General features: G+C 39.6%; 1 protein-coding gene across 1 annotated transcript; it reads left to right on the top strand.

Annotated features, from left to right (window-relative positions):
- The first annotated feature begins 4,198 nt into the window (after positions 1–4,198).
- Positions 4,199–20,673, top strand: PLEKHS1 (pleckstrin homology domain containing S1). The gene is made up of 12 exons (XM_032695084.1): positions 4,199–4,283; positions 5,623–5,757; positions 7,075–7,150; positions 7,821–7,928; positions 8,611–8,706; positions 12,193–12,303; positions 13,282–13,397; positions 14,692–14,901; positions 15,138–15,239; positions 16,643–16,778; positions 17,578–17,669; positions 19,376–20,673. Exons 2-11 carry the CDS (start codon positions 5,663–5,665, stop codon positions 17,644–17,646), a joined length of 1,119 nt encoding a protein of 372 aa, XP_032550975.1. The 5' UTR covers positions 4,199–4,283; positions 5,623–5,662; the 3' UTR covers positions 17,647–17,669; positions 19,376–20,673.
- Positions 20,674–21,269: the final 596 nt, after the last annotated feature.

The following is a 21,269-nucleotide window of genomic DNA, read 5'->3' as shown; positions in this document are numbered from 1 at the left end:
ATATGAGATATACAAACATCAGCATAAAATACACAAAGATGCTGCCAGAGAGGAAAGATAACTTAGAGTAGTAGTGAAAGAAAAAAACATTCTCTTGTGTCAAGACCAGTGTCTCTGCTAGATGGAACATTACTTTAGATCAAAAAAACATTAATATTATTTAAAAAGAAAATTTCCTACTGACAGACATCACCTCTGACTGGAGATGTTTACGTGCTGAGGGCTGTGCCAGCCCAAGAGCCTGAAGGAACCCATTCAGAATGGTTCTTTCACTCAAGCAAGGCCAGGTAGTTGAATACTGACTTAGAAGCTGTAGGGCATTTTAGCTTTTTTTCCTGGTCAAATTTAGAACTATTTTCTATCTAAAAGCAATTCCCTTGACATCTGCAGGATTAGCCAAATGGTTTACTGTGTAAAACCACTGTCATTAATGATATGCTGTTTCTGGAGAGAATCCCCAAAAATTTGTTTATTATAACCAAAACTTACACTGACCCTACAATGAAGTAGATTGTCATGATACAGGCAGCTCAGGAAATCCTGCTTCACTGTTGTATGTTTTAGAAAATGCAATTCTTTAAATCTGAAGTTGGCTACATTTTATGGTGCTTGTATGATCTTTCAGAGTTCTTAATGTTATTTTATCTTCCAGTCATGGGTGGATATTATGCTTTAGACACAGCTCAGGGGAAATGAAGAGGACTGTTCAGAAAGCTGAACCAACAGAAACAAGATGTCTCCAGGGTTTTTTCTGTATGGGAGACATTTATCACTGCCTCAAATGTTCGTATTTTTCATTGCTTGTGAATATTAATCTTCTGGAGTTCCCCTCTCCAGAACAGTCTTTAATTTGCTTCCCATGCAGAGACAGGCATTTCCTTGTGGGTCATATTTCAGGATGTTTGTATTTCTACATGGACTATAAGAAGTCAGTCACAATGCAGGGCAAGGACATACTGTGTTTTGCTGCAGGAGGCGATACAGGGAATCTGGATATACTTAAAGGTGTATTTCTCTAAAACCAGTCGTTTTGCCTGTAAGTATTAACACAGGTTGTTTACCTGATCTTGGTATTATATTTTTGAAGTTGTATAATAGCTTACATCTTAAAAATTTAAAGCATTTTATTTGCATTTTGACTGAAGTGTCTCATTGCATTTCAAAAGCTTTGAAGCAATCAAATCTCTTAACACCAGGCATACAAAAATCTGAGAGGGTATAATCATGGAATTGGCATTATCTATTTTGAATTAGACATAACTTATTTAAAATGTTGCTTTCTGTTGAAAAGACAATTAAATGTAGCAGTTAAAAACTTTTTCCCAAAAAATGCAGAGTGAGATAGCACAACTGTAACCTCATGGGTGTTTGTCTTCTCACCTGCAAATCTTGACTTTTACTGACATCCAGAGGAGACTTTTATCCTGTCATAGGTTTTTGGAACATTGTTTTGTAATGATTGCATCGTTTGCCAGTCAAGGTGACTCTGTCAGCCACACTGAACAAAATAATGCATTGCCTTTCAGTGCAACCCTGGGCGTGTGCCTCTACTATTGGCACTAGCAAATTGACTTTGTGTGTAGTCATTTTTAGTTTTAGAAATTGCTCTTTTGTCCTTTTTTTTTTTGTAGGCATTAGATGAAAACTCTAGAAGTAAATTTTTATAACAGTCAATCCCAGCGTTTGTACAATAAATCTTTCTCCCAAAAAGGCAAAAGTTGCTAAGGTTTCCCTAAAAAAACATCCAAAAGTACAGGCAGAAATGTTCTGCAGAGACCTCCAATGGACCTAAGTTTTCAGAGGGTCACTCTCATTTACAGCCAGGAACAGGAGGTGTGGAAGTCTATAGCTTTAGTTATGTGTCGGAGGTAAAATTTTGTGTGTAACCCACCCCATTTCTGAGCACCAGTCCTGACAATACCATGTTTACTTTTGGCACCATGGGGTAAATCACTGAAGAAACAGAAGCAAAGGAAAGCCCTTAAATCTCTCAGTCCAGCCAGGGAGCTCAGCAAGAACTAGAGAACAGCACTTGCAAATCCTTCATTTTCCCAGAAGCTCTGCAGCTCATGTGGGTCTGTGTAACCTCCTTGTAGCTGCAGACAACTTCCAGCCAAGATTTGATTTTGCAAACAATTTTAGGGTAAGAAAAAGGGAAACTTTTGAAAAGACGTTGTATTAAGAATATCACAGATTTGCAAGTTATTACAATTGCCATAGTATTACTATTGTATTTTCTGCATAGACTTCAAACTCTCTAGGCCAAGCTATGCCAGTTTTACATGGGACTCTTCACACTGGCAAAGCAGTGTCAGAACCATATGTGGATGCAGTACTCCTAGGTTACAGATGTTGTGTCTAGTGCAAAAGAAAGGGCAAAATGAAGTTCAGATGGCAGCTCTCATCATTTCTAGGCAAATGATACCTTTGACTTATATAAATGTGTAATATTTATTAATTTTTATTTTATTATTACATTATAATAAATATAGCATAGCATATAACATATAATTTAATCTATAACAAAATATTACATGTAATAACTATTATAATTATATATATAGTTTATTAGATATTTTCCTATGGTTATTTTATATAGTTAAATCATCAGTATGAAAATTAACACTTGTAAGATATTTGCTATTTTCTCAGCAGCAACTGTGTGTGCAGTGAAATGCTGCTCAGCAGCAAGCAAAGTGAAAGGAATTAGCTTCAGTATTTTTGTTCTCTTTAATATCTGGGTGGAAGAATCATCAGGATGGCTTCTACAAATAAAAGAAATTCTGCAGGTATAAAATTTTTCTTTCTTTTACTAAGATTTGTCAGTAGTAAGGCTGAATTTGGTTTCAACCCATTCTTGTCAATGTATGATACCATTCTCTTTGCCGTCCAGCTGTCAAGGATTTTGTGGCAAACAGTAGGTGAAAAACAGGGGGAAATAGCATACTAGGAAATTTTGAGATCTCATCTGGATGTACACTTTGTGACCATTCTGCCCCTCTGCTTCCTTCCTTAAAGGAAATGTCTTACATGCAGTGTTTCCCTTCATAGCAGGATTTTTCTTGTCCCTGAAAAAGACATTGAACTGATATTTGTTAAAAATTTTAAAATCCTTAAAAATTAACTAAGAACTGGAAGGTACAGTCAATATCTCCAAGGCACTGGTGATGAAGCCTTGCCTCCACTTAAGATCACAAAGTTTTTCATGTTAAATTTCCCAGAAGTTATGCATATTGCCTGCTGTTCTTTACTAGAAGATCCAAACTGAGGTTACCTGTGTTCCTTTCAGTCACTGGTTTCTCAAAAAATCTTGATATACCATACATGGTTTACATGCTTTTTACATGCTTAAAAAATTGAATGAGATTGCCACTCCTTTTGTTGTGTTAAAGTGAATTTGGATCAGAAATCCACCAGTGATTAAAAAATGTGAATCTTAAACCATAGCTGGTCACAAAGTATGAAGGATCATGAACAAACACATTTAAGTATTTTCCCCACAAGGTTTTAGCTCAAACTTTACTTGTAAGACTTTTTCCTGTTGTGACATCACGATTCACAGTGTAAGATAATCTATCCTTAGCTGATTGAATGCCATCTATAAAGTGCATTAGGGGTGGCTTTACTGTCTTTCAGATCACTAATTATAAAGTTAAATAAGACCAGACTCCAAATTTAAATAAAACCATTTAAAGAAGGCAGAGGCTCATGATATCTTCTGAGCCTTCTACATTTTCACTATCATTTGCTTACAGTTTGGGCTGGTTGTCAGCCATAACATTAATATCAGGGAAGTAGGGCCTGGCCCTGTGTTTTATAGCCTTGATTTGTGTTTCTCTTCTCTAATTGTAATATGGTTTATGGCCATCTGAGCACAGAAACCCAGCCTTCAGCAACAATTTCCAGTTCAAGCAGGTCTTTGTAAGAGATTAATTGGCAATAAATTAAGTAATGGTGCTGTTCATTTCTTTTTGATTAGGGAGAATTCAAAATACATTTTACCCTGAAGGTGGAGTCTGCAAGCACGGATTCCTCATCAAATCACCACCTCTTCAACTTTTCAGCTCACAGGTATACCAGCACAGATTAGTCATATTTCAGCAATCCTTCAACAAGCAGCTGTTATATCTGCTATCCTGAATTTTAACGACAAACAAATTGCTTTCTCTTTGGCAGAATTCCTGAAAAAGGCGTCTTTTCGTCCTGTCCAAATCCAGCAAGGGGAATTACATCCTGAAGTATCTAAAAGGCCAACATGTAAAAGGCTCCATAGCTGTTGATCAGTATGTAACTCAAATGCATCACTTTTTTTATTTTAAGTCATGTATCAACACTCTTCAATGGCCACTGGTTGTACAGACACTTTTTCCTAACTCAGATTCTTGATTCAAATCTCGCGGAAGTCAAGAAATGAGCCCTGCAGGCTTTTGTAGGATTTGGGTGCAGCTTACAGTAGGTAGAAGTAAAAATCCTCAATTATTTTATTAAAATTTAATACATTTATGTGAATGATCATGGTGATGTCGTATGTGCAAACCAGACATCTTGGCTCCATGACCCCAAAGGCTGTATTCCTGTAGCGGAAGATATTTTATCTCCTGTGAGGACAGTGCTATGCATTCATTCACATGTGAAGAAGGACTGGCTATGCCCCTCTTACCTATGTCACACAACCTTTTCCTACCTGCAGCTTCACAAAGCTGCTTTGCAGGCTGTGCAGAGGTCTCCTGGCTTTCATGTGGCCCTTTGGGCTGGTGCTGGTGCCCCACTGCCTCTTACTCCATCAAGAAATGGCCCTGCTTGGCTCGTTTGGGTTGGTCATTTCACTCCTCTCAGCACAGTGCCCGCTGCAGCAAGACTGGGTGTCACTGGCTTTGTACCAGCACTCTTTACTATGTCACAGGTGGTGTGAGATACTTGGAAGTGAAACAGAAAATGCAAAGATTTTACCCGTCAGACCTGGAGCTTAATATTCTAGGTTCCTGGAATTGTTCAGCATGGAGGTCCCTGAACAACATTGCTGTTGTGCTTCTTCCATTAAATGGATTTACTTTGTGAAGCTTTCAAAAATATTGCAGCTTGCTCAGTGGTATGTGGTTACATTATTACCATCATTATTGTTGTTATTATTTTTATTAACTTCTTGGAAGTTAATGGAAGTAATGCTTCAAGTATCCATTAAGAGTACTTCTGTTCCTTTTCCCCTCCATTAAAACACTATTAATATACAATTAATTTCAAATCAAATTTATTGGTTTATAGTGGTTAAAAAACTTCTTCAAGAAATTTTTCTTACTATCATTTATTTTCAAGGTCCTGTGTTAGACTAACAGCCTGCTTTTCCAGAAATGAGGATCCAAAATCCAAATCTTTGCAAAAGTTGATTTAATTCTTTTTTGCTTGGAAGTTTTCTTCACTGAAAGGCCATCCATTTTGAATATTTGTGCTTATTTTCTTGAGCTTTTTTTCTGTGGAAAAATGTTTATCTTTTCCCATGCAGATCTCATCATACTATGCTGTGATCAGAGTAAAATATGCACATACACACATATATGTGTGTGTGTGTATTTGTACATATGTATGTATAGCTATATAGGATGTTTCATATGCTTATCTTAACAGAATCATAAGTATTGAAGTTGGCATAAGAAATTTTGAAATTATGGAAACAGTGAGGAAGATGTTTAAATGCCTTCCTGAGCAGGTGATGTCCATCAGTACTGGAAACAGATGCTACTACCTCATTGGGGACAGCAGGTAGGCATAGCAAGATGTGCAAATGCAGTATGACATTACAGTTAAGCCAATGGAACACTAAGCTGCTGCCCCAAGGCAAGGTCCTGCTCCTTCACAGTCGCTCCCTTCCCTTCATGTGTCTCAGCTACATGGGATGAAATGATTCAGCTGTTTGATCCAACAGAAAACAGCTCTTTTCTATGTAATTTCCCCCCTCCCCCTGTGGCTGACTTAATTTTTTGCTGGTTCAGACAGGTGAGCTAAACCTTCCCTGCAGCCACACTGTTACATCCAACACCTGAAAGTAGTGGGAACACAGGGTTGGGAGTGGGGATAGCAGTGGTGGTACATCAGTGTGGCAGCACCATTTCAAACTGTACCAGTTAAAGACCAAGAAAGAGCACAGAGACCTTTGTCTTCTCATCCAGCATATTCTGGGACTTAGAAAAGCTTCTGCTCCTTATGGATAAATCGCAGGAAATAATATTGCCTGAAGAGTAGGCTATTAATCAAGGGAAGCAGATTGAAGGCAAAAGTTCTCCCAAGGGAAAACACATCCCAGAAGTACTGACTAGGGCCTTTGCTGCAGCAGGGTGGCATGGTCCCTGCTTTCCCAGGCTGCAATTCAGTCCTCAGCAGGGGCAGAAACTGCTTCTGTCAAGCTGATGAGCCAAAGCTCAGTTAGGCGAGGGAGGATGTTTGTCACACTGCTCCTATGCTGCTGGTTCTCAGCTTCTCCTCTTCAGGTTCCCAGTCACGAGTGTATCAGGGGTTTTTTTTGCCTTTATGCAGAAGAGCAGCTGATGTGTGAAATTCTGATAAGCACAGAAGAAAAACACATACCTGAGTGTTACTTGAGCGTGCCACCCAACGCCTTCCCCCGAGGCTCTGCTCTCACACCCTTTGCTCAGTGGGAAGCATTCCAGAATTAATCCAACTAAATACACTGCAAGCATGAAACAGGGCTTCAAGGGTCCTTCCATGGCATGTTTCTCATCCTCTTCATCCAAACGCATTCCCAAGCCTTGTTAACTCTCTGTGGCAGGAGTCAACAGAGCAGCCTCACACACAGTAAAGAAAGCAGCAAGCACCATCCCACGTCTCCACGTCTCTTGCACACAGACACACAGCCCCTCTGCAAAACTTTTAGTTCCCAACCTTGGGCTGCACCTCTCTGAGGTCAAACTTTGCCATCTGGCTATGACCACTCGAGCAGTCTCTTAAAAAAAAAAAAGGTGCAGTTATTTTTAGCCCCTTAGGAAGAAGTGTGTAGACAAATGGATTTTCCTTGTGTGTTACCTGTCAATAAGTTTTCATTTCTTATGTTCCAACCTACAGGCAGGAAACAGAGGACTGGGTGACTCTGATATCTTCAGTCTGCAGGGAGGACAAACAAGGTGGATGCTGCCCTCAGGTGACATTTTACTGTACTTGATTTTAGGGAAAAAAAGGATGTTTCTATTTCCATTAGAAAACTGCAGAGGAATTTACCTCATTTTTGCCCTGCAACTTGGCTCTGGCCTTGATTATTTACAATTTTCATTCATTCATTTTCTGTATAAATCCTGTACCCTGGCTTTGTGCATTAAGCAGGTATTGCATAGTCTGTGCTGGGATTGATTTTACATTGAAGGAATCTCTTTGAAGAGTAAGCCATATGGAAATTAGGAGATGATTGATATTACGCTTCAATGAACTGCACCTTTAATAACTTGTGTGTTATCCTCACTCTGTGTATTTTTGTTATATTTACATGTTGTTTTACAAACCAAACCACATCTAGTCTGCCAATGTTATGAACCGGCTGGAAGCCTTGTTAGTTCAAGCTCAGGCCCAAGTTTCTGCACCTTTTCAGCCAGCCAGGCCTACCAGTACAGACTTGGCACAAAGTTACTTACATCCCTGCAGCTTCCAGTCAGCTCAAAGTGCCGGCAGGGCAAATTTATGTCTCCCTTAAAAATGCGATGTAGACAATCTCTCTGAGCCCTTAGAAGTAAAATGTGTACTAGTAGGATGTGTTGGTATGTTGTAGACCACATCTATCAGGTGCCTGTTTTCTTAGACTGCTGTTACCTTATTTCTAGAACAAAGACCCTCCAAATCCTGGAGTCAGAAGCCGACCCTCCTCTTTGCCACTATTCTTAAATTCCATAGATGTGACTAGTTTCACAGAAAGGCAAAGCTGCCAGAAGGTAAACAGATTAGCCATCCTTAATAATAAATCTGTGCCCAGGGATGACTGAAATTTCATTTGCATGGTTGCTTTTTTACATCAAAAGTTCTTCAGATCTTCTGCAATGCATACCTGGGTGGTCTGTTCTGCTCTCTGGTGGGGGTTCCTGAGTAAAACCTGGGTGATAACATCAGAGGGTCCCCATGAAGGAAATTCTTTTGAGTAATATCTGCACGTAAGTAAAGGCAATGAGAAATTATATTCATTGGTTGTCTAAACTGACTGGCAAAGATTACTGGGCGTGAAGTGATGCTCTGAAGATTTGCTTTGACACACCTTGTCATGGCAAAGGCATGTGATGATTGTCTTGGCAGCTTCTAGCCACATTCCTCCTGTTTTGTAATTGTGCTTTTCTTTGTCTCTCTCATTCCAGGCTTAGAGGGGAGTTCAGGTCCAGATCCTCTGTGCCTTACAGATTTTCCCCTCAGTATTAAAATAGAAAGGAAGGAAAGTGCTGCTGCTGTCCTCAAGCAATTGCAGTCCCCATCCCCTGGTAACAGGGTGGTGTAGCAGCCAAGGAATTGTTGGGTTTCTGTAGTCACAAAGCTGTGTGTAAATGGGCCAGCTAGAGGAAGATGAATGCGGGTGAAGCACCTCCACTGTGTCTTTATGGGGAATCAACTTTTTTCTTTGGTATTCAGGAGAATGGTTGCTCAGAAGACAAGAACAGGCCTTATTCAGATCCTGGCCCTCATCAGGCTCAGTGTGACTCACCAAGAGGAGTGTTTCCCAGCCTGGTGAGCAGAAAAAAATCAAACAGCTCGTCTTATTCAGTCTGCAGAAGTGACTATTGGCTTTTATCTCACCTGTGACTATAGATTTTCCACCTGCTTTCCCAGTACATTGAGTTGGTTTTCATTATGAAATTGCCTAGATATTTAGTCTATTTTCTTGTTTAGCACTGAAAATAATCTTCTAAGAACTTGCTTGAAATACCCTGTTGTCTTTGGAGGCAGATCCTCAGAGTTTCTGTGCAGCAACTGCAACTTATGGTAGCTCTTACAAACTTGATGAAGAAAACTCAGAAGTTGCACTGACTGAGGATTTGACTCTACCACCACATTTCTCAGCTGCGCCACAGTTGCTCCTAAATGGTTTATTTCTTCAGCCTTTGCCAGTAGCAATTGAGTCAATGTAACTGAACTACAAAACAAGGGCTTGCTAAATTGAGGCACACCTCAGAACTGACCTTCTGTCAGCATAAATATTACTTCAAGTAATTTCACTTCCATATTTGGCAGGAATGTTTGGAAAGATAAAATATGAATGTTATCATGTATTATTGGCTAAATGTTCTGACCTGTGTTCCCTGAACAAGCGCCTGCAGCAGTTTTCCTCTGCCGTGGATTACTGCCTTTGCAGCAGAGCCAAGAGGACAGAAGGCACAACTAAGACTTATCACACCAGTTTGCAGTTTAAACCCATCTTTTATTGACAGTTTATGCACTAGACTATGATCTGGAGTAGCTAAGATACAGGGCAAAGACTCTGTTCTGCTATCACAGCTAACAGGGTGGTAAATCATGCTGAAATCACCACCCTTGTATATAGGCTGACAGCAATATGTATGAGATAATACAGCTAAATTTAGTGCAAAGAAGTGAAAATAGCTGAAACTACATTGCCATGCCATGGCAGTCAGCATACTCAGCTGATGCACAGTACTTTATAAAGCTGCAGTAATTCAGTTGTGATTCTGAGCTCTGAAATGCATTGAGTTAACCCTTGGTCTGATTTTAACTAGCTCTTCTCCAGGTGCATACCAAGGGTCTCTTTGTGTCTCTTTCTTATGCATGCCTTTTCTGTCTTATTCATTAATTCTTCTCATACTTACGATGCCTCAGATGGCATATATTATTTGCAGCTGTTCTGACTAAGACAGATTGACCGTGACAGTTAAAAAAAGGAATTTGGGTTTTACCTTTCTGGCCTAAGCAGAGGGAATAGCAGGAAGCTCATATTTCTGTTTTGGCATGTGTGAAAATAAATAACCTTGTTGTACAGAGAACAAGAAACAAAAATATTTGTTCATTCGATAAAAATATTTCACTTGCCTCATAAGTTTAGCGTCTGCTTACATGTCCAGACCTATTCTCTGCTCAGTGACATCTAGATAACTGACTTCCTGATTAATCCCTTGTATTTACTTCCTTTTAGAAGTATGACTTCCCATTCCAAACATCTGATATATTTTGCTGTTTATCAGTGGTTCCCTCATCCAGGCCTAGATCTCGAGAACACTTTGTTCAGTAGTCGTTACTCATGCAAATGGGCCTCTCCATGTCAGTGAGTCTAGTCCTGCTGGCAGGGACCCTGGAGAGGTCTGGGGACCTGGCTCCTTTTCAACCCACACTTTGAAGCTACCAAACCACATCTGACTCAGCAATTCAGCTTCAGCTGTTTTGATACACAGCTTTCAATATCTAAAATACATCAAAATAAAGAGCCCTGACTTACACCACCCTGTACCTAGGCACCCTTGTTGGGATCTGTTACACATATCTGATTTTTTGAAAGAGAGATTCCTCTGTCTAAGGGCAATACATAACTTTTCCTAAGGAGCTTATAGGTAACAATTACTCAGTTGTTCTCCAGGTATCATTTCCATCCTGTGCTACAGCCGATTTTCTCCACAGTGTACTTTCTCTTTAATGTAAATCCATATTATGGTTCAACAGACACTTAAAGGACTTGTCTAGCTGTTCAGTTGAGAAAAACTACACTGAGGCTGACTGCACTGCCCTGCTGGTAAGAGACCTGGAGGAACGGAGATGTTGACAAACTACTTTAGGGAAGCACAGGACTGCTGCAGTGTATCCTTCTTTTTCCCATTATCCCTATAATCTGTGATGGTGCCAAGGAGAAACACTGTGCAGTTGGCAAAAGATAGCCACTGTCACTGACTGAAAGCTCGGTTTGGAAAGCTGATGAGTGCTGTCTGCTCTTTGAGATTTCTTGGGAATTGGAGAATCTCAAGACTTAATAAAATCATTTTCTCTTCTCCTTCTCCCCAAATGTTTACTTCCTTGATTGATCCAAAGCCCCTAAAAAGACACTAGGAAACTCATCCATGACTTCAAATCATGACCACAGAGCCAGTCTTGTTTCTGCTGTGGTTTTGTTCTGCACTTCTTGAAGGACCGTTTGGAGGTTTGTTCTGACTCCTGCTGCGTGAGTTGCTTTTAATGTCATTCATACCAACAAGGAAAAAAATACATTAATCATCCTTGATTTATATTCAATGCCAGTTTCTTCTCTTTATATGTAAGAAAGTCATTAGTTTAATTTACTTTTCCTTGAAAACAGTAATATATTCATGGCATATTTAGCAATTATTAAAACGATCACCATGGAAACCACAGATGTAAGTGTAGAGATAAAAAACAGTTGCATCACAAACATGGCATAGAGAATTGCATTGGGAGGCAGCTAAATACTAATTACCATACTCTTCACTATAGTGAAGTCAACAAGGAGACATAAAAATAAATAATTTATCTTTGTGACTTAGAAAGGTAAACTTGGTGGAGGGACTAACTTCTCCTTGACTTACCAAATTGCCTCGAACTTAATGTTTCTGGTATTTATAAAGACAGAATATCATTCACAATACAAAGGGTTCAGTGTCGGATCTCCAGTCTTTTGGGTATCTTCTTGTTCATAGAGCAGTATGAGATAACAGATTTCTCATTAGTCAGGGAAATCCCAAATTCATTCTTTACTTGATAGCAGTTAAAAGCTGCTTACAAAGGACAAATATGCCCCAGTCAACTCCTAGATTTCCTACAGATTTTTTTCCTAGCGTGAGGACTGAAATGCAAATAAAAAATCTTTTCCATACAAGTGACCCTAAATTCATTCAGATTCATACATGAAGTGTTTAACCCACTTCATTTTTAAACAAAATAACAGGCTGTGATCATGCAACCAGTTGCAACTACCTGGTTACCACAAATCCATCTCTGAGAAGTATTAATACCAGTGACCAGTTTTGTCTGTGTCTATTGAATTTCAAAAATACAGGAAGGAGCACAAATATAGAAAACTTGTTTCTAAAACAGGCTTTCTCTGAGTATATCGTACTTCGAGAAGAAACATGTCTTCCCATGTTTTCTGTGAATATGTGCTTATTCTATTACTTCTCCACTTTTCCACGTAAATGGAAAAATACACGTTAATCTGTATAACTGATCGCATTAAATACAAAACCATTCTTTTAGCAGGATAAAATTCTGGGAAGAAGTGAGGAAAATCTGCTGCCATCAGATACAGATGAAAACATACAAAAGGATGAAGAAGATTATTATCAAACTCCCAGCAATATTTTAGCACAGGTAGTTTATCAGTTGTGAGTTCTGCTGGTTTGTTAACAGCTCCAAGGACACAGGAGACATTTAATGAGACAAAGAGGAACTGGTATGAGGAAGCCCTTGTACCTTGCAAAAGGAAAACATAGATAAAGCAGTAGGTAATAGAGCTTTCATTTATACAAGAAAAAAATACACTAGACTCATTCAAAGGATCTTTCTGGTAGAAAGTGGCATTTTGACAAAAACATTGCTGATTTTGTTGAAAGTCCCCAAATTGACTGTTTCATTGTAAATGGCTTTTGACTATTGTATAACAGGATGGGTTTGTTTTTTTTTTTTCCGAAAGTGAAAACTTAGAGAATATAACAGTGCATTAGTTTTATATATTTTAAAATATAATTCTGTTGAAGCATCAGTAAGCTTCATAAAATGAAGCAGTACATTTAAAACACTGTGGTACACTTTAGTATCTACATTTCACTGTGAAACAAGGGAGCAGAAGAAATCATTCTGGTAATTTTAAACAAATTTTAACAGCTAATTTGGGAGGCTAGCTCCTCTAGGTTTCCCATGTAGTTAGTGGTCAAGAAATGCTAAGTGGTCAGTTTTCTGAAGAAGTCCTGGAGTCTCTCCCAAGACTGTACATCTGACTGAATAACATTACTAATATGATTTTGTTATGTAATCTAAGTGCTCTAAGTTAAGCACACACAAAGTACAAGTCTCTTTTTTCAGCCTGCTTACATTAAAATGTAACTTTTTTGGGGGGAGGGTAGTACTTTAGAGTATAGCTGGTTGCATCCTAGTCTGACAGTGTTAATAATACCATCATTAACTTGTAACTTTCAAATACCTTTGACTTATTTGGGGAAAGCCAATCTATATTAGCCAATGTGTTTAAACACCACAAGCACTAAACAAACTAAGGAAATTAAGATTTTTTTTTTTTCTGTAGGCAGAGCAATAATATTAACATGTCATGTTTTTATGTGTTTCTGACAGTGCGCTGCTGAAGTATCAAAGCCTGACCTTACAGCTGGAACTGATGTCCCTGTGCAAGAGAAACCAGTGCAAAACAACCCAGTAAAGGAGAACATTTATATGTCAATGAAATCGCTGTAAGTAACAACTTCATTAAGGTTTGCAAATTAAGTGACATTTTAGGACAGATAGAGATGACATCTGTGGTATTAAGATAACAAGGTCTAGATGCTGCATCTTGTTTGAATGAGTCCTTGTTTGGTCTTGGTTCAGATAATTCAGAACTCAGAGGAGTACTGGAGTCAGATTCAAACTCATCAACATGAAATTTAAGCTCACATTGCAAACTCATGCATTTAGACAGGCTCTCACTACAGGATGCAGTACTTTTTGTTGATTCATACTTTTTCTAGGTTGTCATGACTCAACAGTCCACCACTTTACTGAGACACTGCAGCCAAGTTCCAACAACCTTTCAGACAGGTACTCTCCAAGCAGGCGGCATTATCTAGTGGTTAAAAGAGAAAAGTAGAGATGGGGCATTAGCTCCTTACTTTTCCATTAAGAAGTTATGTGAGTTCAGTCGTCTCCTTCCTCACATTTGCCCATTGAAAGAAGGGATTTGATGCTGTGTATTTTGAAGCTACAGTGTTTGGCACATCACAAAAAAAGACCTAAACTTTGTGTCACAGTTTTAGTGCCACAAGGAAACTTTACAACCTCCACAATACAGCAATGAATACTGAAGAGAAGTGTGCCTACACAGTAAGGCCACACCTCCTGAGCCAGAGGACTGGTCAGTAGTTGGCTATGGCCTGCCATCTAAAGACAGTCAGATTTGATACCATATTGTGGGAGGAAACTGGAAATGCAGACCCACTAACCAGTTTATTCCAATAGATTTATTCAAACTTGTCTGTGTCTTTAGGAGCCCCCAGAGGGCATTACTATAAAATTACGTCATCTGAGTTAAAACATACCAAGAACAGCTTTTGGTACTATCCCCAGTCTTGTTTGGGGCATGGTGTGAAGTCAGCTCCAGGCATTATAAGGGTCATCAAAAAAAGCTAAAATGAGTTCAAGCATGTCTGAGTTATTGTATCTCCCAGGGGACAGCTTTACATCCCTGCAGAACCCACTACGGCCAAGGCCAACAATCTATACTCAGTTTCTTTGTCAAGGCATGCTGTTAGCTGGGATGTTTTCAGGCTTAATAAATAGTTTTTACATACTGGCAAGGTTTATTTTGAGATTTATGGTCTGTTTTTAGAAGGACTGTTTATTTTACTTAGCTTTAATTCTGTCCACTGGATATTCTACAAGAACTTGTTATTCTTTGCTTTACTGATGACTGTTTGATCCAGCTTCAAACACCACAAGAGTCCCTGGAATGGTCAAACCACTTAATTTTTTATCATCATTTCTCTTCAGTAGGTTGCTGGATGAGAGATGCCAGCTCACGTGCAGACGTGATGGGCTCCCATCTCCTCCCAAATGCCAGGACAGCAGTGCATGTCCAAGAGACTTGGAAGCAAACAGAGACATAGAATTCCCAGAAAGCAGCACCAGCCCACAGACAGCCCTCCAGAGAAGGCAAAATTCATTACCACTTTCAGTGGTTCAGTTGTCTATACTGCTCAGGTGAGTGTCTTCTCTATTTTGTTGCAGAGAAGACAGACGTGTCCATGGGTTTCAGCTGAGGTGCCAGTAGAGTGTGTGAAGCCTGTCAGCATTCAAGAGGCATCTGGATGATACTTTTAGTCATATCATTTAATTTTATGTAGTCTGTAAGGAGTAGAGAGTTGAGCTCAATAATCCCTATGGGTCCCCCTAGAGATATTCTATAATTCTATGGTCTCTGGTGTTTTCTCTCACAGTCAAGTTACAGATGAGACCCAGCTGCAGAAGTTGGATATTTTTGTACCCCTGGCTGATATTAACAGTTACCTAAAATTTACTGAAGCAGCAGGACGAATATGGTAAGTCTGAAGGTCTTGTGACAGTGCCTGTCAGATCTGAATAAGTGACAGTCAGGTACAGAAGTGTGCAAGTATAGAGATCCATTGTACAGTTGTGGCACTGCAGAACAGGGCAAGGTTAGTGCATGATGGTAGTTGAGTGATTCCTTTCTGCTCTTTCTAGCTCTTCATGTTCTTGAGTTTCTATTTCAACTGCTGTTGGAGAGGGCTCTATGGAATCAAGATCCCTTATCATACTGTGTAATACTTAGTGATAAAGTCCCACCACAAAAGCTATTCTAATGTTGGTGTGAAATCACTTAATTACTGCTAGTTACTTTTACCTTTGAACCACAGTGATGCTGTGTCTCAGAGATAAAGTGAGGGGATATAGCTGAGGTAAAGACAGCCTCAAGCTGACTCAAGTTGGATGCGAGCACAGAATTCTCTCCAAATTAATCGCAGCAGTGGTTCAGTACTAGGAAAGAGGGCTAGGCAGAGATGTTATGGGCTAGAGCATATGCATCCTCTTAGTAGTCTCACTGAAACTTAGTGTTCTCCCTAGACCTTCTATATCAGTGACTAGGATAAAGAGGATGGAGCAGAAAAAATGCTCAATGCATATTCCTGTCCTTCCTGTTCATCTTTCACTGACACGCAGGACTGAGAATGCTTCTTTTGCTACTGCTCTCATATTCACACCAATCAAGTGCACTGCATAGCAAGTCACTTCATTTCAGTCACTGTCAGCAAGAAGAAAAAATACTATTGCAAAAGGGTCTGAAAATAACCTCAATAACTGAACTTACATCTAAATCTACACAGCCTTCTCAGCAGAAATTCATGTTTAAAGAACTGTGAGCTTGTTCTGGAAGGGAATAGAGCACCATGTCTGACTGTCAGGTCAACTAATCCTAAATAGCTTGTCATCAAGGATAGTCTGTCAGAGACCAGCAGGCAAAAGATCCTGGAATTTCCATAAGGGTCCCATCTGGTCAGCAATGGATCCCTGATCCTGGCAGTTATAACATAGATAAAACAGATGATAATAGTTTTAATTTTATTCTCTTGGGATGACTTCAGAAATCATATCAGTCCAACATCAGGCTAAAACATCTACAGCAAATCTGGGCCACTGCTTTTAGACTGGAATCCCCAACTTTGGTGAGCTTGCTAGCACCAGTCTCACTTGTTAACATGCTGCAGTGTCAATGTCATGTGCTCTTTTAGGAGGATACCCTTTGGATGGATGAAGCAGCTTAGTTTCAGCTAGAACCAGATCAAAAAGTTACAAAGTCATTCCACCTGTATGTTATTTCCAGAGGGCAGTACCATAAATGCAGTCCTGTTCAGCCATTGCCATCTATGAGCAGTGACTGGATATCCTGAATGTTTCCTTTCTTGCTACCCTCCACATACCACAGCATTTCACACTGGACTGGTCCTCAGAGACTGGGATGTTTGTTTAACCACGGAGATCATGTAGTGGCTGTGAATGATCTGCAACCCCAGGGTGTGGAAGAGGCTTACTTCTTCATCAGCAGGTCCACAAGAAAGGAGGTAAGCTTGACTAACCTGAAGGTAATAGTCAAAGGTATCAGGGCAAATGAGAAAGCAATTTCCTTTTTGCATTTCAAGAGGCTCTATTCAAACCAGTTTACTCTGGTTTAAGTTTGGCATGAATAACTTCAGCACCAAACATCTCCTCGGCATCATTCTGGTGTGGCATCTCTTATCCCTGGGCTATATGGGGAATGCAAGTCAGCACAGTGGTGTTGGAGGACTTGATCTAGAAGAGCTTCAGCAACTCAAAGAGATTCTACTGGGCAACCATAAATTAGAGTTACCCAGTATTTTTTGGCCAAGGCCTAGGAATTGCAAACTTTGGGAAATAAATAATTGCCTCTAGTTGATGTATAGTTGCTTATAGTGGTTTTGGGTATTGAGGGCAGAGCCTTAGACTCCTACCTCCTATTGCTTATCAAGTGCTATGCATCTCCCTGTGTGATACCATGTTTTTTGAAGAAAGTGGGAGATTTCTAAGAGGTTCCTTAACTCCACTGTGATCTACTACATGTGTTTCTGACAGGTGGAGTTGGACTCCTATTTCAGTATAAAGGTTCATGACCCATACCTGAACACATTCATATTTGAATTTTGCTGAGAAGGTTGAGGTCATCAGAGGCTGTTTCCATCTAAAGAAAAAATAGCCAGTCTCAGCAAGGAAAAAAGTACTCATCTCTCTTAGTAGGAAATTTCTATTTAACTAGTTAAAATACCAGTCAGATACACAGATGCACAAATGTTGATCAGATAAAACAAGCTACAAAAATGTCCCTTTTTTTTTCTCTTTTTTAAGGTAAAACTTACTGTATGTAGGATTCCACAGTCAGATATCTTCCATGCTAAAGGCTGCTCATGTTCCTGAAAAAAAAAGACCTCAGTGATTAAGTAAGTACCAAAGCTCAGGCAAAAGATCAGGGAGAAGAATGTGTTACACAGTGTATGGAGATAGTCTTTATCTTCTTGAGCTTCCAGGCATCTTTTGTTGCTGAAGTAAAAAGAATAGAGAATGACAATTTCATTTTATGTCCTAATAACTTATTTTTTGGCATAAATGGCATGTATTTGGCTTCTATTTCATGTTGGCATGTGTTTCTGCATCTGTTTACATGAAAAAAAAAGAGAGGGTCAAATAATTTACGTGACCTTTGCACTGTGTATACTTTGCATTTCAGCAGAAAGTACTGGTTCATGCCTGGCCCCATCTCTTTACACTGAGTTACATTGACTTATACTGAACTCCTAGTCAGTTAGGGGTGTGCAAACACCAGGTATTTGGGAGAAAGTCATGTTTTTCCTAGATTCCCTTTAGCCACAGAAAGGCACAAGGAAGCGGAGAGCTGTAGTGTTGGAGGGAAGGCTGATGTCGTGCAGTGATTCAGTGGGGCCTCCTTTCATGTTGTGCTACTCTTGCGTTACATACACACGAATACATTCAAGGGATGACAGGAAAAAGAGCTGGTTAGAGAAAAGGAATGTGTCTGGAGCACCTTTGGGTTCCAAATTGGCACCCAAAATAAGCCCTAAGTGAAAAATGAATTAATGGATTTGGGAAAGAGAAGGGCTGGCCTGCTCTTTGAAAGTGTTGCTGGTAAAGACAGCTGGGAAAACCAGAGAGAAGTCATGTATCCAAAGGCATGTGCTCTCAGCCCAGTGCAAACAGAGTTCACTGAAATTGTTTTGGTGCTGCCTGGTACTGCCACAGGGATGTCAGTGGCACTGCAGATTTCCAGAGCAAAGTACTCATTTGTTTCCCAAACAAGGATATTTCATGTAAATATTTTTTTTTGTGGATATGTCCTCCTTCCATTGCTACCACAGGAACAAGAACAATTTTCAGCTAATATCACATCAAAAGAAACCTGATAAGCAGGTGGATGCTAAAAGGGAGTTTTGTCCTGTCTTACAGTGACCTCTGTTGCTTACAGAGCCATGATGTGACATGGCCTGTATGTATGACACATACCTGTGCTCTGTATGAACACCTACACATTGGCATATCCATGTTTGTGTGAGGCTGTATTTCCACACATATATATTGCTGTAAAATAGGTCGTGTTGATACACAATGGTGTGGCAACAAACAGAATCACTGGGTTTGAGTACAGATAATTTTATCTTGCCAGATACAACCAAAATAACTCCTGGGTTTAGCAGGCACGGGATTATTGATATTAAGAGATTTATATAAGCTTTGACTAAGGTGGATTTGGCTCAAGGGCGGTATTTGTCTAGCTTCCAATTGAATTAGGCCAAGTCAGCTACTACAGTAAGAAACTACACTCACTAAAAATCAGCATTGGTGCCACTTACTGCAGTAGTAAATTTGACAAATGTGCTTTGTCTATCCAGTCTGGACTTTTAAAAAATCGTTAGAAAATTTTATTTAGCTGAAGATGAAAAGTGTCAAGTAACTCAAAACGAGCAAACACAGATATATATACAATCTGTTCAGACTCAGCTCCTGTTCAAAAGACTAATTTCCAGACTGAATGTTTTCACAGCCTGTGTCTTCTGCTTTTGAGATAAGAGTGTTCAGGATATGCTTGTTTCTCAAGGTGGGAAAGGATCATGTTTTGATATTTCTGTTTCAGTTCAAAGGCCTGTTTGTGCTGAATTCTGAATAAAGACAGAGGGAAACCCCAGTTCTGGAGTTACAGAGGCTGAAAATGGAAGAAGAGACACGGAAGAGGAAGGAGTTCTTCTCCAAAGCTGCTATGGGACTCCTTTGCTCTGCACTGCTTCTTTGAGCACAGCAAATCCATTTCTGCCCAAGGAATCTCTGAAGGATTGGATGGCTGGCTATCATTATACAGGGCTTCTTCCAGCTCTGTAACTGTGTCAGCCCGCTAGGACAGTCCTCATGGCCTGAACCCTAAAATCACAGATCGTCTAGTTCAAGAGTATTCACCAGGATGTCATCCTCAGTCTTTCCTGGCCAAGATTTGCCTAAGCTCTTCTTCTGAACTTTAGAAAAGGAAAGTCCAAACCTTCTTGTGTTGTTCCAAGACTCATCTCTCTCTAAAATTAGGAAGATTTTTCTACTGTTTATCCTAGACATTTTTTTCAGAAAGTTAACCTGATTTTTCTTGCCTTGTTTTCAGTAGGCATGGGGAATATTTGGATTTCCACTGTCTCCAGAGGAATCTTCACTGTGGAAGGTGGTTTTTTTTCTGCCTGTTCTCCCTACTCTTTTTCTTAGACCAAGTATCCTGCATTCTTTCATCATTTTTTCAAACAGTTTCTGCAAGTGGTCATATGTCACTGAACTGCGAGACAAATACCTTGTGTTTCCAGTTATAGATGAACAAAGGAGGTGAGAAATTGAAATTCAAAGAATTTCTTCAAAAAGAAATTCAAAGCCATGGAGCAATTTTCTAGAACTTCACAGAAAAACATTTCCAAAAAGAGGTGAACTAGTGAAGAAGCTCCCGTGTGGTGGTGGGAGAAGAGCCCCTCCATGTAACCTGCAAGAGGCATTGCTGCTGAAGCAGTTGAGTACTGCATGCTGCACCTGTCAGCTATGGAAAAATGTTACTTTTGGACAAAAATAGGATTTGGGTAGTTAAGTCCAGAATATTTCAGAAAACCTGGGGGGATTACTTCTGTACTTCAGTAAACAGTTACTGATGTGTTACTCCATAATTGATCATTATGTCAGCTTGCACAATGCTAAATGCAGATAATTAATGTCACATATTGGCTGATTCCTAACACTTACAGAGATACAATATGGAAATGACATTGGTACAGTAAATTCTGGTAGGGTGTGTGAAGTTGTATGCCCACATATGATTAATAAATATGTTAACACTTAGAACACATTGTAGGCTGCAAAATACCTCACTTTCTCCTAACACAGCCCCTCTTTGTCCTCCAAAGACCACCTGTAACTTCCCAATAACCTGAAGCTGAGTCACTAAACAGCCCGTTTTTAAAAAGCTACTCTTAAAAAAAAATCAACCTCATTCTGGAACACTTTTTCCCAATGGGAAAATTTAGCAAATTCTGTTAAATCTCTTGGCTGCTTCTAGAATCAACAGCAAAGGGAAATGATTTCATGCATGGTACTACCCAGTGCTCGCTTTTAGTCCTGAAACACCTGAAGGGAATGTCTTTAAACCCATGCCATCTGAGGGATAACTGGTCATTTTTTAGATCACCTATAGGTATTGGAAATGTGTTGTGTAAACACACACACCTAAAGGAATAGGTGCTATCGTAACTTCTTGGTGCATCAAGAAGCTTGTTGTTCCGTGGTGTCAAAATCATTTCTTATCCGGTCTCCAGGTAAGTTTTGGGTTATTCAGGGTTTCTGAACACTAATGTTAAAATTGGCATGAGATGAAATTCAGTGAGTCCACAGATTAACAAGTCTATGTAAAACAGCAGCAGCATCTGCAAACTGGATGTATGAGAGACAAAACCCAACCAACTGCAACAGAGATTATGTGATTAGTTAGCAATTAACATGCTCCTCACTAACTA

Source organism: Chiroxiphia lanceolata, chromosome 8, assembly GCF_009829145.1.
Source record: "Chiroxiphia lanceolata isolate bChiLan1 chromosome 8, bChiLan1.pri, whole genome shotgun sequence".
In the NCBI taxonomy this organism is placed as follows: domain Eukaryota; kingdom Metazoa; phylum Chordata; class Aves; order Passeriformes; family Pipridae; genus Chiroxiphia; species Chiroxiphia lanceolata.
The sequence above is the reverse complement of the archived record's forward strand: the minus strand, read 5'-3'. Positions and strand labels throughout refer to the sequence as shown.

Excerpts from the sequence above, each read along its gene's own strand:
- PLEKHS1 (XM_032695084.1), top strand. The coding sequence starts at position 5,663 with ATGGAAACAGTGAGGAAGATGTTTAAATGCCTTCCTGAGCAGGTGATG. Across the intron at positions 7,151-7,820 it reads AAGGTGGATGCTGCCCTCAG|AACAAAGACCCTCCAAATCC; the intron begins GTGACATTTTAC and ends CCTTATTTCTAG. Across the intron at positions 7,929-8,610 it reads AAAGGCAAAGCTGCCAGAAG|GAGAATGGTTGCTCAGAAGA; the intron begins GTAAACAGATTA and ends TTTGGTATTCAG.